We start from the raw sequence: 16511 nt of genomic DNA, 5'->3' as shown, positions 1-16511 counted from the left end.
GAACAAGAGGATGGGCAGCTGGTCACCAATCTCAAGGGCTCTGAAGAGGAGTTGCCAAGTGGCCCCTGTGCAGGTAAAGCACATTAGACTTCTGGAGAAATGCCGGTCAGAGAGGTAAAAATCCGACTTGCCAATGTCTTATCCCCTTCTGGAGATGAGCAAGAAAGAAGATGGAGCTTGCTTGTGTGTCCATAGCCAGTCAGTGTCTCACAAAAATAGCAGGGCTGACCCAACATGCATCTTTCCCATCTCCTATGCAGTACCTAGCCAGGGCTGCGTACTTGCTTTTGGACAGCCAGCGACCTACCATCAGCCTGCAGTCATTAATTTGCTTTCTTTGTTGCTTCTGTGGCTGGTTGGCACCTCTGGAGCAGTTGTGCTAGACTCTCTAGCATCTCCTGTGCCTGACACTTCTTACCGGTAAGCTCAGGTCAGACTTTGAGGAGCTGTTGTTTGCCAGCAGCTTTCTGCTTGTGGAGCCCTCGGTAGCTCCGAGCTGGTGGGTTCCTGGGGGCTGCGGTGGATTGCCCGTGCAGCCGCGCTGCACCCTGCCCACGGGGTGCTGAGGGAGGCCTGGCCATGCCCCACTGGGGCACGTCAGCAGGGCGAAGCTCTCTGTAACAGTAATCTTCTCTCATTTGAGCTTTCTGGGTCATTACCTGACTAAGGCAGGTATCCACGCTATTTAAGTAATGAACAAAAGTAGGTTCCTTGTTGGGCAATGCCTGAAGTTTTTTAAAAAGATCTTATAAAATGCATTGTTACAGCTAAAAGTCAGGGAAACCAGCACCCCGACTAACATTGTAGAGCCATGTTGTAACAGAAGCGGGCCGTGCAGTTTATCTGACACCGAGCTGTGCGTTCCGGTGCTGTCCCCACCACCCATTCTGCTCGGCATTCTCCTTACATCGCAGCTCACCGGGGGGGGGGCAAGGAGGAGGCGAACGCCCACCGGGGCCCGGCACAGCCCGGGGGGCTTCCTCCGCGCTGCCAGGAGCCGGCTTCAGCGGCCGCCTCCCCCCGCCGGCAGCCGGCACCGGGCCTCCGGCGGGCCGCGGGCCGCCGCCATTTTCCGCCTCCCTCAGAGGCGAAGGCGCCGCCCGCCGCTGCCCGCCGCCATCACGTGTTACCCGCGCACGGCGGGGCCGGGGGGGGGGGGGGCGGCGGAGCTGGGGCTGCCCGTGGGGGGCTCCTCGGGGGGTTGTGGCGGTGTTGCGGCCCCCTCCCCCGTCGGAGCGCCCCGCTAAGAGGCAGAGGCAGGCTGAGCTCCCCCGTCTTCTCCCCGAGCGGGACCCCCCGGAGCGGAGCCGGCCATGATCTCCCACGCGGACCGGGAGGACGCGGCTCTGAGCGGCGCCCGTCCAGGTAAGGGGCCGGGGCGGCCGTCTGCGAGCCTGCCGCCGGGGAAAACGGCTCTGGCAGCCCCGGATCCGGGCAGAACGTGCAGCAGTGCTCGTGCTGGGTCACACCGGGGTCTGTCCAGCGCTGTCTGCGCCGACAACGGCTGTCACTGGACACAGGCGAGAGCAGACAGCACGAACAGGCAGTGCTGTGTCCGTGTGCCTTCCCAGGCCTCAGCAGTCTGTGTCTTCACAAGCTCGGTATCTCATAGCCCGCTTTGTGTTTTCTTCCCTTCTGAATTTAGTTGCACTTTTAGCATCCATGGCAGCTTACAGGAAGGAATTCCACAGCGTAGTTAGCTACTGGTTTGCTTTGAAGCCGCCTTCTAGTAGTTGGTTTGATGTCCGTAACTCTTTTTTTCAGAGCAAATGGTGCAGAATGGATCCCTACCCACTCCGCAGGCCACTTGTGCTTTTACAGACGTGTTATATCCCCTATCCACTGTAGATTTTGCATCAGAACGGACAGATGAGTCATCTCCAGTACAGAAGCTGTTCCATGCCTTTGATCATTCATTTTTCAATGTATTTTTCTCAGTGCTATTAGAGCTTCTGTAAGATGAGGGATCCATCCTCCCCCTTGCATGTAATCAGGCTGTGGACTTAATGCAGATTCAGAGAGGCAGGGAAGAGTGACACTCTTTTTCCCCTCTATTCTTTTCCCAACAGTTGCTAATACTTGGTTAGCTGTTTTGCATGCCCAGCAGCTGTGGTTTTCATCAGTGTGTTCTAGTGCCAAGATGCTGTTCCTGAATGATACCGAGAACACCCTAGACTCATCCTCATATAAGTGCAAGGTATAGAGGCTTTCCTCCCCTGCAGTTCTTTGCTTACCTGCAGTGAATGTCCCCTGTTGTTCCCCTGCCACCTAATTGGTCATTGTCACAAGGCTCTGCCACAGCTGATCTTTACAGTCATCCTTTGTTTCCTTAACCCTGGATAACACAGATTGATCAGCAGATGTCTTCACGTCCCCCTTTGCTCCATTAGTACCTTCTTTTGGGTCACTCTTTCCATGGCAATTTAGTTTCTTCATCAGTTTTGGTGAAGCAAAGATGTCGTTCAGGAATGTTTTTGGACGCCTGATCTCCCTTTTGCTAACACTGGTGTTGTCTCTGAAGAACTCTAAGTTGTTTGTGAGACGAGACTACTTTTTCCAAAAGCCATGCCAGCTCTTCCCCAGTATGCCCTCTTTGATCATCTTTCAGTAATTCTTATATTCCAGTTTCTGTTCATTTGCTTGGAATGTCTGTTGAGCTTCCTGGTCCCTGCACCTCCCCTCGAGCCTTCTCTCTGGCATCACATCAGCCACCTTCCAGTCCTGGAAGTGAGGTACAACAGTTAAAAGAGTCCAGCGGTGTTGGGAGGCCATGTGAGCAGTGCTGCTGAGTTGGACCAAAGGTCTGTACGCCTCAGCCATGTCTCAGGGAGTTCAGGACTGGCCAGAAGTAGATGCCAGGGAAGGGAATAAGCATACGGTGACACCTCCCCAGCACACTCTACCACTTAAAATACTTCCAGAAAGCTACAGTCACCATGATTTCAATTAAACCCTTCACAGACAACTTTTCCTGGATACCAATTAAGATTTCTGGTAGGTCAGAAGTAACAAAAATGGTTGTAGAAGTTTCATAGTGGAGAGCTGGAACCATGACAGTAAACAATGTAATACGAAGCTTAAAATTTCTGAATTTCCCCAAAAAGTACAGAACACCATAAAAAAGACTTGATTCTTGTGTGCTTTGAAGACTTCTTCAAGTTCTGTGTAAAGAAACAAAATTCTGTGTAAGTCCCAGATTTAGGGTAGGTGAAGAGTATCTCTCTTTGCCACAACAGCAGCACAGCAACTTCACTAACCCCATCATCTACTCAGTAAGTCTGAGGTGCAGGACAAGAGCTTCATGCTGGCCTGCCAGAAATGTCATCTTAACCTGTGTCCTCCAGGCCTGGATGGATGTAACTGCAGGCAAATGGCAATACCTTCGTGGTGAAGAGCAAAATTCCAGTTCTGTTTCCCTCAAAGGATGATTATAATGAAAAGTTTGAGGGAAAAACTGGATGAACTGTCATGCCAAATTGGAGTTTGCTGTGAAACCTCAGGAGTTTGCTGTGAAGCCATATTGCGATGCTTTCTTGCACCGACTACAAAGAGGAAGATTAAATATGTGTATATATTGGTCTGGTAAGAAATTGTAGGCTCGAAGTCCTTCCTTTATTGCATACTTATGGTTCCGTAGTGGCTCTCGCCTTCCAAGGCATGCAGTTCCTTATCACAGCGCTACCAGACCGCAGGAAGCGCCTGTGGTTTGTACGTCTATCCCACAGGACCGATATGTTACCAGTTTATTTCACAAGAGTTTTCACAGAGTCAGAAAGCAGCAGTCAAATCTGTGTCACTTTGGGGGAGAAAAAAATCTGGAGGTCTCCATGTCTGTGGCTTTAGACTTGAGCCTATTCCATGTTTCGGGTCAACAGCAAGACAGCCCTTTTCTCTGGAAGTCCATGTAAAGAGATGCCATGGAAATCTGTGTGCCTGATTAACCTGTCTTAAATTCGGACGTGACAGCTCTCTTCAGATAGGTGTTGCCATTTCGACATGCCACGTACTTCCCTCCGATGCCCGTTTACCCTCCCCTGCCAGCAGAAGGGTGCGTGCCTCACTGCGCCTGCCTTGCCCATTGAGTGTAGAAGCCTGCTAAGAGCTGTTCCTGTGCTGTCAGCAAGGACACAGCGCAGTGGGGGTTACAGGCTCTTGAACCTGTGAAGGGGCTCATCAAACCAGATTTCAGCAGTGGAAGGAGCCACTGCTCTCTGTAAATGCCCTAGAAATCATTGCGAGCACCTTGTCCTCAAAAGGCTTTCAAGTGACCTGGGTCTGCGTAGCATGGGTCGATATCATCAACACTTCAGTGTGAGCCATAGGGCCGGTTTTTGCCCGTGTCCCAGAAGGCGTTCATAACTTCAGCTAGCGTTACTTCTCTGACTCGCACTACCTTCGTCTTCCATGTTTGTCAGATTTCCTCAGTTCACAATCTGGAATCAACAGTGCTGGATCTTCGATGTGCTCAGACTGTGTTCCGCCAACAGTGGATTTGTTCGGCGCTGTTGGAAACAGAGAGTTACTTGGCCGCTGCTGCGAGATTGGCATAAGCCACGCTCCAGGCGATGGGCACGTCTCAGGCCTTAGGGCCAATGTCGTCTTCGTGCATTCGCTCTCTCTGCATTGCCAGCAGCACAGGAGCAGAGATTGCATCCTTTGTAATGAAAACGTTCTGCTGAACAAGGTAGTTCTTTGTGACCCTTCTCTGAATCCAGTTCAACTTCTAATAGCGTTTTCAGATACAATATCCCAGAATAGCAGCAATCTTCTTCCATTTGAGCACTAAACCTTTACCTGTGATGTGCATATAATTGCAGTAGAGTCAAGTTACTGCAGAGCACACAGGGCTATTTTCAGGGCTTGTTCCTGTGAGCACTGCAAAATCCTCCCAGTAGGTTGGAGGGAAATATCAGAAATTTTTAACGTTCAAGTCAATCTGCTGAATTTTTAGAATTTGTCCCCTTTTGATTTCCCCTGTCCAAAGCTTCCTTTCTTGCCTTTGACTCTTGATTCTCGTTTTTTTTTGCAGCTGAGGAAGGGATTGTGAGCAAGAAAGAGAAGAATCCCCACCAGGGCATTCCTGGGCCAGGGAAGCCCGAGGGCTTGGTGTCAGGACTATCCAAGGAGAAGAGTTCCCAGCGCATTGCACGGGACCCAGTTCCCCCCCACAGGTCAGAAAGGGTTCAGAGACCTCCCCTGGGGAGGAGTCAAAGCCGAGCGATGCTGCGTGGAAAAAGTTTCAGGAGGCTGCCAGATATCATCCAGCAGAGAAATCCTGCTGTGGGGAGACTGACGATATGTGGGGACTGTGGGAAGAGCTTCCGGGTGAGCTCCAACCTCGTCCAGCATCGGAGAATCCACACTGGAGAGAAACCCTTCACCTGCTCCGACTGCGGGGAGAGCTTTCGGCAGCGATCGCACCTCATCCAGCACCAGAGGATCCACACCGGGGAGAGGCCCTACGAGTGCACCGAGTGTGGGAAGAGCTTCAGCATGAGCTCCAAGCTGATCCGGCACCAGATAACCCACACCGGGGAGAAGCCCTACAAGTGTGCCGAGTGCGGGAAGAGCTTCTCTGGGAACTCGCAGCTCGTCCAGCACCAGCGAGTGCACACCGGGGAGAAACCCTACAAGTGCAGTGACTGCGGGAAGAGCTTCAGCGTGAGCTCAGCCCTGACGCGACACCAGCGGGTCCACACTGGGGAGAAGCCCTACGAGTGCGCCGAGTGCGGGAAGAGCTTCAGCCAGAGCTCCGAGCTGATGAAGCACCAGCGCGTCCACACTGGGGAGAAGCCCTACGAGTGCTCCGAGTGCGGGAAGAGCTTCACGGTGAGTTCCGCCCTCATCCAGCACCGGCGGTTCCACCTGGGCGAGCGCCCCTACGGGTGTGCCGAGTGCGGGAAGAGCTTCACGGTGAGCTCCCACCTCATCCAGCACCGCCGCTTCCACACTGGGGAGCGCCCGTTCGAGTGCACCGAGTGCGGGAAGAGCTTCCTGTGGAGATCAGCCCTGCTCCGCCACCACAGGGTCCACACAGGAGAGAGGCCCTATGCCTGCACGGACTGCGGGGACAGCTTTCGGCAGAGTGCCCACCTCATCCAGCACCGGCGCACCCACACTGGGGAGCGGCCCTATGCCTGTGCTGACTGCGGGAAGGGCTTCACCGTGAGCTCTGCGCTCCTCCGGCACCAGCAGATCCACAGGGCAGGGGAGCCCCAGGAGGGGTGAGAGCAGGGTGCAGTTAGGTCTGTGACATCCCTGGGGAGCAAAGCCCAGCGTCGCTCTCCCTTCACTCTATTGCTTGCCCCGCTTGTGGAGAGTGAAAGCAATTTCTTGTTAGGAGAATGGGAAGGAGAGCAGGAGATCCTAAAAAGTAGAGGTGGAAGAAAGGGAGAGTGGGCGCAAAGAGCTGAACTGGAGCTGTGATGCAGTGGGGGAAGGAGGTGGCGTTCAGAGGGATAGCGCTGAGGTGAGACAGGAGGGAAGTGGTTTGAACAGCGTGGAATGTTCTCAGTGGCGTTTCAGCGGAAGGGAAATATCTTGCCTTTGGAGAACTTATGGAGGGAAGTGAACGGACCAGCTGAGAGCCTGCAAAGCTCTGACAGGGTACACAGAAGCTCCTGCGTTCCCTCCCTGCCACCGCTCTGTCCGGTGGCCCTGAACGATGTCCTCCAGGCCCTGGGCTGTGCCGGGGGAGCTTCCCGAGCCCCCTCCCGGTGCTGAGGGGCCCCGGGGCTGGCGGCGGGGAGACGTTGGGTTTGGTAACGCGCGGTGTGCCTTCTAAGAAACGCGGAGATTAAACTGTACGTTAGCGCGGGGCGGTCGTTGCCACAGCTCGCCAATAAAGCCTTCAGCACAGCGCCGCTGCCCCCGTGTCCCTCCCGCCGCCTCGCCCAGCGCCGCCTCACGGCCGCGGGCTGCCCGCCCACCGGGAGCCCCCACTGCGCCTGCGCGGCCGGGGAGGGGCCTGCTGCGCCGGCCACGACGGGGGCGGGCCCGAGAGCCCGTAGTTTGTGCCGTGACGGCCGCCTCCTCCAATTGGTGGCCCCGCGCTCGCCGTCAGAGGCCGGTGATTGGTCGCGCCGCCGCCGTCCCGCGCATAAATGCCGGGCGGCCGGGCCGCGCCTCGCGTCAGCGCCGCGGGGCAGCGCGAGAGTGGAGGCGGCGGGCGGTGAGTGGTGCGCGTGCGCGGCGCCGTCCCCATGGCAACGCGGCGGGGCCGGGGCCGCCCCTGAGGTAACGGCGGGGGCTGGGGGGGTCCGGCCGGGACTCGCCGCCGGTGCCGGGCCCCGCCGCCGGTGCCGGGCCCGGGGCCCTCCGCCGCCAGGCCGAGGCGCTCTGGCTCGGCCCCGCCGGGCTCCCGTCACGTCCCGGGGCCGTTCCGGAGCACGGCCGGCTGGGGCTGGCCCGGTCCGCAGCGGGGCTGGGAGGGCCGAGGCCTCGGGGCCTCCTGCTGCTCCCCGTGGGGCGGAGCAGCCGCCGTGATCCGGTCTCCCGGTGCCCGTGCTCGGCTGCGTTCCGCGTGGGGCCGTAACGGCCCGGTCCCGGCCTGCCGGGGGTTCCGGCACGTCCAGCTGTGTGCCGGTAGGGCCGGTACTCGGTACCCGGGTGCTTGTCCCACCGCGCCCTGCCTCCCCCCGGCTGACCGAGCTGCTCCCTGCGCTGCTCCCCTGGCCCACACGAGAAGGTGAAGCGCTGACGGGCCGCCTGCTGCGAGGGCTGCTCGCTGAGGCGCCCACCTGGGCAAGCGAAGCGGCCTGTGAGCTCACCGGGAGCTTCCCTCCACGACAAGCTCGCTGAGGTGCTGGACTGCAGCTGGAGGGGGGCACAAGTCGTGTTTGCTCGGGCACCGCTGGGAGTGCCTGAGGCTTGAGGTGCTGGCTGTGGTCCAGGTGGAGTCTGAAGCTCAGGTGGGGTCAGGAAACACGGTGACTTATGCTGTGGGTCTCCATTCCCACCAGCCAAGTACCTCCCCAGAGGGAGAAGGCGTTGAGAAGCTCTTCCGATGTAATTGCCAGGTTACCTTGGTGATGGCTTCAAGCTGCTAGGCCTCGAGTTGCGGGATTTGTCTCACCTTTGAGACGCTTGGGTGTCCAGCCGTGCTGTGCTGATCCTCACCGCAGGGATGCGAGCTGTGTGCATTTGGGGAAGCACCCTCAAGTCACATGCTAGTTGAACAGCAGCTGTGAACTCTGTACTGAGAGGGTGTTCTGTGAATTACTGAACTTCCGAGAGGGCCTGAGCAAAGCCAGGACTTCCAGTCTCAGTTCCCTGCTGCAGTGCTGTCTCTTGACTTCCTTCAAAGGGCAGGGTCATCCCGGGGTTAGGCATTGTCCTATGCTGAGAACAACGGCTGCGCACCTCGAGTGTGAAGCTCGCCGTGCAGATGTCTGTAGGGGAAAAGCAAGTGCTGGCTAGATGAGATGGGGATATTTTCTAGGAGGGCTTTAGCACTATTACTGGAAAATAAATGCTTGGAGTGCTGAGTTGTCCTGTACCAAAACTTCTTTCCACTTCTCCTGTCCTGCCTCCTCAGGTCTCGTGGCCGTTGGACTTCTCCCAAGCAGGGTGCTGGGGAGGTATGTGTTTACCCTGAACATCAGCCAGGGGCTGGATGAGCACAGAGCTGCTCCCAGCAAATGAAGCCGTGTTCTGGCCTCTGAAGTGGAGGCAGGCAGCTCCCCAAACCTCCCCCTCGGCGTGTAGGACACTGCCTCCTTTGAAGGAGAGGGCCCAAGAAGCCGGTGCCCTGACCAGTGACCATGTCACAGGATTTCAGCTGCTTGTTTTTGAGTAAAAACAGCAGTCTGTGGTGAGATGGCTTATAATGCTTTGATTTTCCCCTCCTCCAAGTTCTCTTCAGAATCCTAATATGGAAGAGGATGGGGTTTTGATTGGTGCTGACTTGTCTCTTGAGTTTGTGGCTCATCAGGGAGCTGTCTGTGCTAGAGCCTGTATCAGGAAGATCTAAGCTTCCTTGTTTTCCTGTACGTGTGCTGTCCTCACCTCGTGCTGAAGGGACTGGTGTCCCTGCCCTACGTTTTGCTGTGGAGGTGAGCACGTCAAACCGAGCTTTAACAAAAACGGCATGCAAGATGTGGGTCTGAGAGCGTGCCAAGGTCCTTAAATGACTTCTTGTGTGCTAATGCCTTCTGAGGGGGGCAGTGCTACCTGAACAACGGCTCACCGTGCTGAGCAGTTGTGCTTCTGCAACACTGGTGACAGCTCTGGGCAAGTGCCTCTGAGCCCCCTCAGATGCTCTCTGCGAGGCCTGGCGAGCAAAGTGCTGGTGTTGGCGAGTCCTTCTAAACAAAGTGTGCTTAGGGGTGCGGGGCTTGCCTTGGTCAAAGATGAGCTCAGGAGCTGTGCAGTGTATGTCTGGCCACTGGGAGCCTCTGACCATTGCTGCCCTCGAATTTCTGGAGTTTGGTCTGTGCGTTCCTTTGGGTTGGGTTCTCCTTCTGCCTTTGTACCTCCTCCAAGGGATGAGCGGTGCTGAAGCGCCCTTCGTGGCTCCTGGTGCCTGCTGCTTTGTATCCGGGGCTGGGAAGGCAGCACAGCACGCCCTGCCTCGGGGCTGCAGCTCCTGGGAGGGATGAGACAAATCAGAACCAGTTCCTCTGGCTCAGGTTTGGAATCTGCATTTCTTGGGCAGTGCCAGGCCTGAAGTCAGCTGAGCAGAAAGCCAGGCTGCCATAAAGAGTTCCCCTCTGTTGGCAGGGAGCTGGCTGGCTCGCTGTGCGGGCAGCCTGTTCCCACTCGTGCCCGTGGCAGGCTTGTGTCTGAGCCTGGGCAGGGGCAACCTGCAGCACTGCGAGCATCCCCTCGTGTCCCGCTGAGGCTGTGCTCAGAACACCTCCAAGGCTCTCGCTGCTGCGTGGGGCTGGCTGCTGTCCCAAAGCAGCCTGGTTTGGACCCGTTGGGTGCTGCTCTGTGCTCCCACCCAGGGCAGGCCCTGTGGCAGTGAGCACAAGGAGTGCCCCAGCATGGGTAAAAGCTTTGCCCTGATGGTGTGTCCCTGAGCTGGGGCAGTGCCCTGCTCCTCCACACCTGGGGATGAGCTCAGACCCAGCCCCTGCTGCTCTGCAGGGCCGTAAGGGTAGCTGTAACCCAAGGGCTGGAGGCTGGGGCAGTTAATTTATAACTAGCACTCCTTGTGTTAGCGTTTTTGCTAGCTTGGAGCCACCAGGCGATCTCCCTGTTCTGGCTCTGTGCAGACTTGCTTGGCATGCCTGCAGATGTCGATCTGCTCGTCTCTTCCCCTGGCCTCCAGACGCGGGCTGAGTGGTGAGCCCACGGGTGCAGCCTGCACAGGGAGGTGGGAGCCAGGCTGGGAGAGCAGGAGGGGTCCCTTGTAAGCAGCCAGGGCTTCCTGGGGAGTCAGCAGGGAGCTTAGTGCGTGGCTCATCTGGCAAGGCTGCCTGGAACTCGGTGGTGTAATCAGCACAGCACTGATTACAGCTCCATTTTATAAATGAGGTGGCTGGATTTGTGGTGTAGCCAGGGCGTTCAGCTGGGCTAAGCCAGGTAGCCACCTGCTGCTGCTTCTGGGTGCTTCTCGTGCAGCCTGCTGCGTCTGCGGAGGCTTTTCCTTTCTCAAAAGCAGGGAGAGATTGCAGTTGCTTCTGAGGTTTGGAGTAAACCCTGTTCGATGCGAGAGGAGTGTCTGAGTAGCAGGAACACTGCCAGCAGCTCGCTCTGCTCAATAGTAGCTCTGATGCTTTGTGGAGAACAGCCTGGGGAAGGCAGAGCAGTGGGGTCTGCCCCTGCTTTTGGTTCATATGCCCTTGCAGGTAGGCTTTTGTTTCTTCCAGGAGCTGTGGGGCATCAGAGCCTGACTTAGTGCTTCCGCCCTGCCGGGCAGCTGAGGTGGTTGCTCATCTTCCAAACTGCCAGACAGCTGACCCAGAGGAGAGGTGCTTCCCCATCCAATAACCCCGCTCCAACTCCAGCCTTGGATGAGATGTTTGGTGGCAGCAGTGGAAAGCGGCTTGCTCACGAGTTCAGTACAGGTTGCTAACGTGGAGGTCTCGGGTAGCCTTCAGCCAGCAGCCACCCTGAAGCGTGGCACCTGATGCAGGCTGCTCTCTGTGTCGCGGGGCTCCTCTGACAATAAGGTTTTGTCGGCTGGGTGTTAGCGTTGAGGTTTGGAGGAGCTGAACTGAATGAGCAGCGCTGTTCTCTTGAAAGTGTCCTGGTGTGCAGTGCAAAGGGCTGGTGGCTGCTCCTTGCTGCCCTGTGTGGTGGTGCAGCTGCAGGGCTCCCTGCTGGGCTGCTTGTCATTTCCTACCCATCCTTCCATTAAGGCAGCTTCCCTCTAACAGCCTGCTCTGACTTTGCCTTTCAGAGTGCCTAATCCCCACCACAGACCAGCAATGCCGTCCCTTGTGGAGAGCTCAGAAGGGGGAGACGAAGGGGAAAGCTTACGCTACGAGGAAATGGAAGATGACAACGTCAGGTGAGTAGTGCTGGCCCTGTCTTGCAATGTGGCACAGATGTGGTCTTGGGCAAGGTGGGAGAGCTCCCAGGTAAAGGGGTGATATTTTTCCACATCTGAAAGGGGGTGGGGGACTAGAATAGGTGATTAATCAAATGCATGTGCAGTAAATTCTGTTTAATCAGCAGTGTACTGAAAGGGTGGAAGGCATGGGAAGGAATGACCTGGCTAGGGCTGTCAACAAGCAAGGTGTTTTTTTTTTAGGCTTTACTGTCAAACTCAAACTTCAGAAGTGCTTTGGCCATTTAGCAGTCTTGTTTGTGTCTTCCTCGCCAAGGTGAACTGGCCTTTCATGGCTTGCTGGACAGCCTCATGTGATAGCAGCTTCTTATTTTGAAAGATGACTCTAGAGGTGAACTCTGCTCCAGTGAGCTGCATCCCTTGTCTTTGCAGAACACCCACTGGTCTAGGCAAGGGTCTGTTCCTGGAGGTTAGTTTAAAAAGACAAATGCAGGCACGGTGTCACCCTTCTTACTCAGTTCTGCTCTTCTCCAGCTGTTTCAGTATCTACAGGATTGCTCTGAAAAGTGGATGCGGAGCAGCCTGAGAAAGCTGAGCTGGAAACAAGTCCAGCTGGGACTGAGGCTGCCCTACAATAAGTCATTGCCCTTATCCTACCGAGGTTGGGGCTGCTTCTGTAAGGTGATGTTCTGCAGAACATCCATGTATGTTACTTCATTCAACGGTACACGGAGCTGTTTGCTTGTCCCTCTGTACAGTCAGTAGCTGCCTGCTAGTAGACGTGATGCAGTTGCACTCAATGCACTCCATGAATCGTGTTTTAAAAGCAAAAACTTCAGGTATATAGATGAGAAGGGTGAGTAGGGAGGCTCCCAGGATACCTGAATGGACGGGGTTGCTTCTCTCGGACTGACTTGTCATGAAACTGAGCCTGTTATGCTTCCAGGCGCTCCTGTTGTGTCCCGGCCTTCTCTAGCCTGTTGGATGCATGAGTATGGAGTGTTCCCAGTCTCTCTTGCAGCTGATGTACACAGTTTGTATGACTGCTTTGCTACGGAGAGCGTGTTCAAGATGCACTGCGGCATGATTTTGTGAGCATAGGTGTTGAGAACTGTACCGACCTTCAGGTAGTGCAGTGCCTGTTGTTTAAGACGATACATTTCTAGGAGGAGAGCTTGTGAAAACCTGCAAAACCAGTGTGATTCAGGATAAGTAGGCTTTTTAAGGATGTTCCTGCCCTGTTTTGTTGCTGGGCTCTCATTTCTTTTTTAACAAGAAGATAATATAATACCACCAATTATATAAATATAATACCATCGATGCCCCAGTTAGAAAAGCTAAGGTCCTGCCTGTTCATCTGCAGAGACCAAGGAGGGATACTACTGAGGCTCCTGGGCTCTTTAGCCTGCCCTGGTAGTTGCCCTTGATACACTCAAGGTCTCATTTTTTAATGTTGCTGGGGCTCACATGGGTGAGAAGCAAAAGTAACAGTGCAGGCACCTGGGGATTCTTGGCAATTGCATCCTGGCTCTGAGCCTCTGGTAAGGATCAGGCCTCTCGCGCTGGCAAGTCTGGCTGGCTTGTGGGAGCCTGGCTGCTGCTCCTGTCACCTCCTCCAGGTGTTGCCAGTTGCAGCCTGGGGTGGGTTGAGGGACCCCCAGGACAGCTGCCCTGGGCTGGCGGGGGGTGGAGGCTCCCTCCAAACGCAGCAGGGACAAGCTGCTTGCTGTACCTGGAGGTGGGGTGAAAGGAGCTCTCCCTGCTTGCCTGCAGCCCCACCGACCTTTCAGAGTTGCTGAAGGATGGGACTAAGGAATCCCATGACCGTGCGGAGAACACTCAGTTTGTCAAAGACTTCCTGAAAGGACGGATCAAGAAGGAGCTCTTCAAGGTGAGTGCAGCTGTGCTCCTTGGCAGAGGAGCTCTTTAGTGTACCCAGTGACTGATGCAGTTCCAGAACAACTTGGGTGGAAGTGCTGGGCATCTGGCCACACGTCTGTGGGCTGCTTGGGGTAGGTGCAGCTGCCACACAGCCACCGGTGGTGTGAGCTGCTCAGGAGTGTGAAGTCTGGGTGGGTGTATGGCACTGATTTCAGCCTCTGGAGACAAAGCTCATCTGTCTTAGTCAAAGCTAAATCTTTGACTTCAGATCAAATTCCTTTTTCTTCTGAACAGAAGGGGTGGGATTTGGGGTACAAGTACCACTGTCTGACCCTGAAGGTCTTGGCACACTCAGTATTCTGTAGCACGAGGCTGTTGGTGCTGGGTGTACCTTCAGGGTGAACTTAGTCCCTGTGCCTTGCCAACAAGGTGACAGGAGGCCCAGAGCATGCAGCTGGCAGCATAAGGCTAATTCTTAGCTCCTGCTCTGTAGGCAGTGTTGTTAGGAACACTGGTAGGGAAGGTTCTCCAAGCAACACATGCCTGGTATGGGCTCTCCAGGCAGGCTTTGTGTCGAGGTATTTTCTCCTCCTGTACCCCAACTCTGTGCAGGGATGGGGCAGTCACAAAGTGTCACGTGCCTCTCAAGTGAATGGCCTCTCACATCCACTGTGCTTTGTCCGTAGCTGGCTACTGCGGCACTTTACTTCACATACTCTGCTCTGGAAGAGGAAATGGATCGCAATAAGGACAACCCAGTCTTTGCTCCTCTGTATTTCCCTCTAGAGCTTCACCGGAAAGAAGCATTGATGAAAGACATGAAATATTTCTATGGAGAAGACTGGAAAGACAAGATACAGTGCTCAGAGGCAACGCAGCACTATGTGGACAGAATCCACCATGTGGGGCAGCATGAGCCTGAGCTGCTAGTGGCTCATGCTTACACACGCTACATGGGGGACCTCTCAGGTGGCCAGGTGCTGAAGAAGGTAGCCCAGAGGGCCCTGAAGTTGCCCAGTACAGATGAAGGGATCCAGTTCTATGTGTTTGAAAACATTTCCAATGCGCAGCAGTTCAAGCAGTTGTACAGAGCAAGGCTGAACGCACTGGACTTGGACAAGAACTGTAAGGAACGGATCGTGGAAGAGGCCAACAGAGCCTTCAGGTTCAACATGCAGGTACTACATCCCTTGAGCCCCTACAGATGTAGGTACTGCTACTTCCAGCTCTGGACCAGCTTTTAGGCCTGGGTTAATTCAGTCCACTGCTCACCTGGGAATAGTGGTTTGGGTCAGAGGCCAGATGGTATGGCTCTGGTGTGGGGGGGGGTTCTGCCTTTGCTGTTGGGATTCTAGGTTGAATAGCTCTTTTGCTTGTTTCTGGAGACATGGCTGGCATCAGGCAGGAATTCCTCCCACACACCAGCACCAAAGCTGAGCCCTGGAGCCAATTGAGATGACTTGTCATAAGATTGCCACGGGCTGTGTGGCTTTGAAGCACCAGTGGGAGCAAAGCTCTCACTTTGAGGCAGCCTCAATCAGTTTGAGTGCATTGCACCTTACTCATCCAGAGATGCTGCATGGTGCTGAGTGGCCAGATATGTCTGTAAGCTTGTGGCCCCTTGTTACTTCCCTCAGCGTTTGCCTGTCATAAAATGTGACTGAGCTGCACTGGGGGATGAGCATAGTCTCAGTTACTGGATGCAGGTTTTCATCTGTGCCCACAGCAGGTCACTGCGGCTTCAGCTGGCCAGAAGTGTGGCAGGACATGGTAGGCTTCTGTGTTTGAATCCTTGCAGAAGCTCTGGCAGCAGAGAAGGGAGAGCTTTTTGCCTTGTGGCGGGCTGGAGGGCAAACAGCAGGGTGATGCTGTGTCTCACTGCTGGATTTAACAGCTTTTGGTATGGGCTGCGCCTTCTGAGCTGTGGCGCATCCCAGACGTCACCACGCATCTGCCTGCGAGGCACTCTGAAATGAGTACCAAATGCTGCATCTGGGATCCGGGTGGAGGGAGGCAGAAGCAGCTCCTGCTTGTTCTCCAGATCATCCCGTGGGTCTGGGTGAAAGCTGCCCGGCTCTGCTCACTGTGTGTGCTCGCTGTGCCCACATACAGGTATTTGATGAGCTGGACAAGATCGGCAAGTCACTGACAGAAGAAGCCCAAGAAGGAGGCCTTCCAGTCCACGATGGAAAAGGAGACCTACGCAAATGCCCTTACTATGCAGACAAACTAGGTAGGTTGCGGGCAATGAGAGAGCAGCTGCATGAGTGTGGAGAAATACTTGCAGCACTAACGATGCTTTCTGTGTTCTAGCAGGCAAGGCAGCACCCGGCTGTCCCTACCATGCTGCCGTGGCCTTGGCAAAGCAGCCCCTAGTGCAGCTGATCCTTGCGGCTTGCGTTGCTGTGGCAGCAGGAGCTGCAGCGTGGTACCTAATGTGATGCCAAGGCTGCCACCTGGCTCTTGGTGGTGGCAAGGCGCACCCTGTCCTTTTCCAAACTGTTCCCTTGCCATCGGCGGAGTTGACTGCAGGGAAGTAAGTGGGGGGGGGGGGGGAATCTGGGGGACTGTCCAAGACTTTTTGCACACCAATAATGCAAGCACAGTAATATAATGTCTTTAGCTAACTAGTGTACAGGACTGGTCTGGTGAGAAGATGTGAGGATTCCAGTTCAGCGCTGCTCCACTCAGGCTGGAGCAGCTTTTAAAGCTAGAGATGTCTTGTCCTGTAGTGACAAAGTCTACACATGCTTGGCTTTTCATCTCTTTCCCTGGAGCAGTCTCTGTTTCCTGCCCTGGGCTGCAACCGAAGAATATGTCATCAGTCTTTTAGTGAAGAGCACTCAGTTTTGTACCCTGAGAAACTGATGCTTGTCATGCTGTGGTGGTTGTGCCATGGGCCTGTTAGCTCAAAGGAATGTCCTGCTTGTTGCAGTGTCCCAGGGACCAAGCATAACTCATGGGTGGAAGCTCCCTGGGTGAAGGGACAGGACCAAATGGGGGGGGTGGGGGGTATGAAGGTGTCAGATGTATATTGTGCAACATCAGTTCTTTGCTGAAGCCTTGACTGGAATAAAAACTTGCTATGCTGTAGCTTGGGAAAGCCAGAGGCATCTGTGTGGGAGAATATAGGCCTGGGGGGGGGGGGGGGGGTAGGATGGGGGGGGGGGTG

The 16511-nt window shown here is 55.2% G+C and overlaps 2 protein-coding genes across 5 annotated transcripts in view; both read left to right on the top strand.

Moving 5' to 3' along the window:
* Positions 1-6861, top strand: part of LOC118174248 (zinc finger protein 436-like) — a 26985-nt gene extending 20124 nt beyond the window's left edge. The window contains exon 2 of the mRNA XM_035339469.1: positions 5027-6861. Coding sequence (XP_035195360.1) covers positions 5221-6228 — 1008 coding nt within the window. The 5' untranslated portion in view covers positions 5027-5220 and the 3' untranslated portion in view covers positions 6229-6861. The remainder of the gene's footprint in view (positions 1-5026) is intronic.
* A 256-nt stretch (positions 6862-7117) lies between these two features.
* On the top strand, positions 7118-16432 carry HMOX2 (heme oxygenase 2). Of its 4 annotated transcripts, none has more exons than XM_035339464.1 (6): positions 7118-7178; positions 11348-11458; positions 13232-13349; positions 14026-14517; positions 15452-15572; positions 15656-16432. In XM_035339464.1, the coding sequence occupies exons 2-6, from the start codon at positions 11376-11378 to the stop codon at positions 15778-15780; spliced, it is 939 nt and encodes a 312-aa protein (XP_035195355.1). In that variant the 5' UTR covers positions 7118-7178; positions 11348-11375; the 3' UTR covers positions 15781-16432. The 4 variants fall into 4 exon arrangements, with proteins under 4 accessions (XP_035195355.1, XP_035195358.1, XP_035195359.1 ...); XM_035339467.1 differs by having other exon boundaries at positions 7171-7236; XM_035339468.1 differs by lacking the exon at positions 7118-7178 and adding an exon at positions 7779-7801.
* The last annotated feature ends 79 nt before the right edge of the window (positions 16433-16511 follow it).

Source organism: Oxyura jamaicensis, chromosome 14, assembly GCF_011077185.1.
Source record: "Oxyura jamaicensis isolate SHBP4307 breed ruddy duck chromosome 14, BPBGC_Ojam_1.0, whole genome shotgun sequence".
In the NCBI taxonomy this organism is placed as follows: Eukaryota; Metazoa; Chordata; class Aves; order Anseriformes; family Anatidae; genus Oxyura; species Oxyura jamaicensis.
Note: the sequence above shows the minus strand (reverse complement) of the source record. Positions and strands in the feature narration are given on the sequence as shown.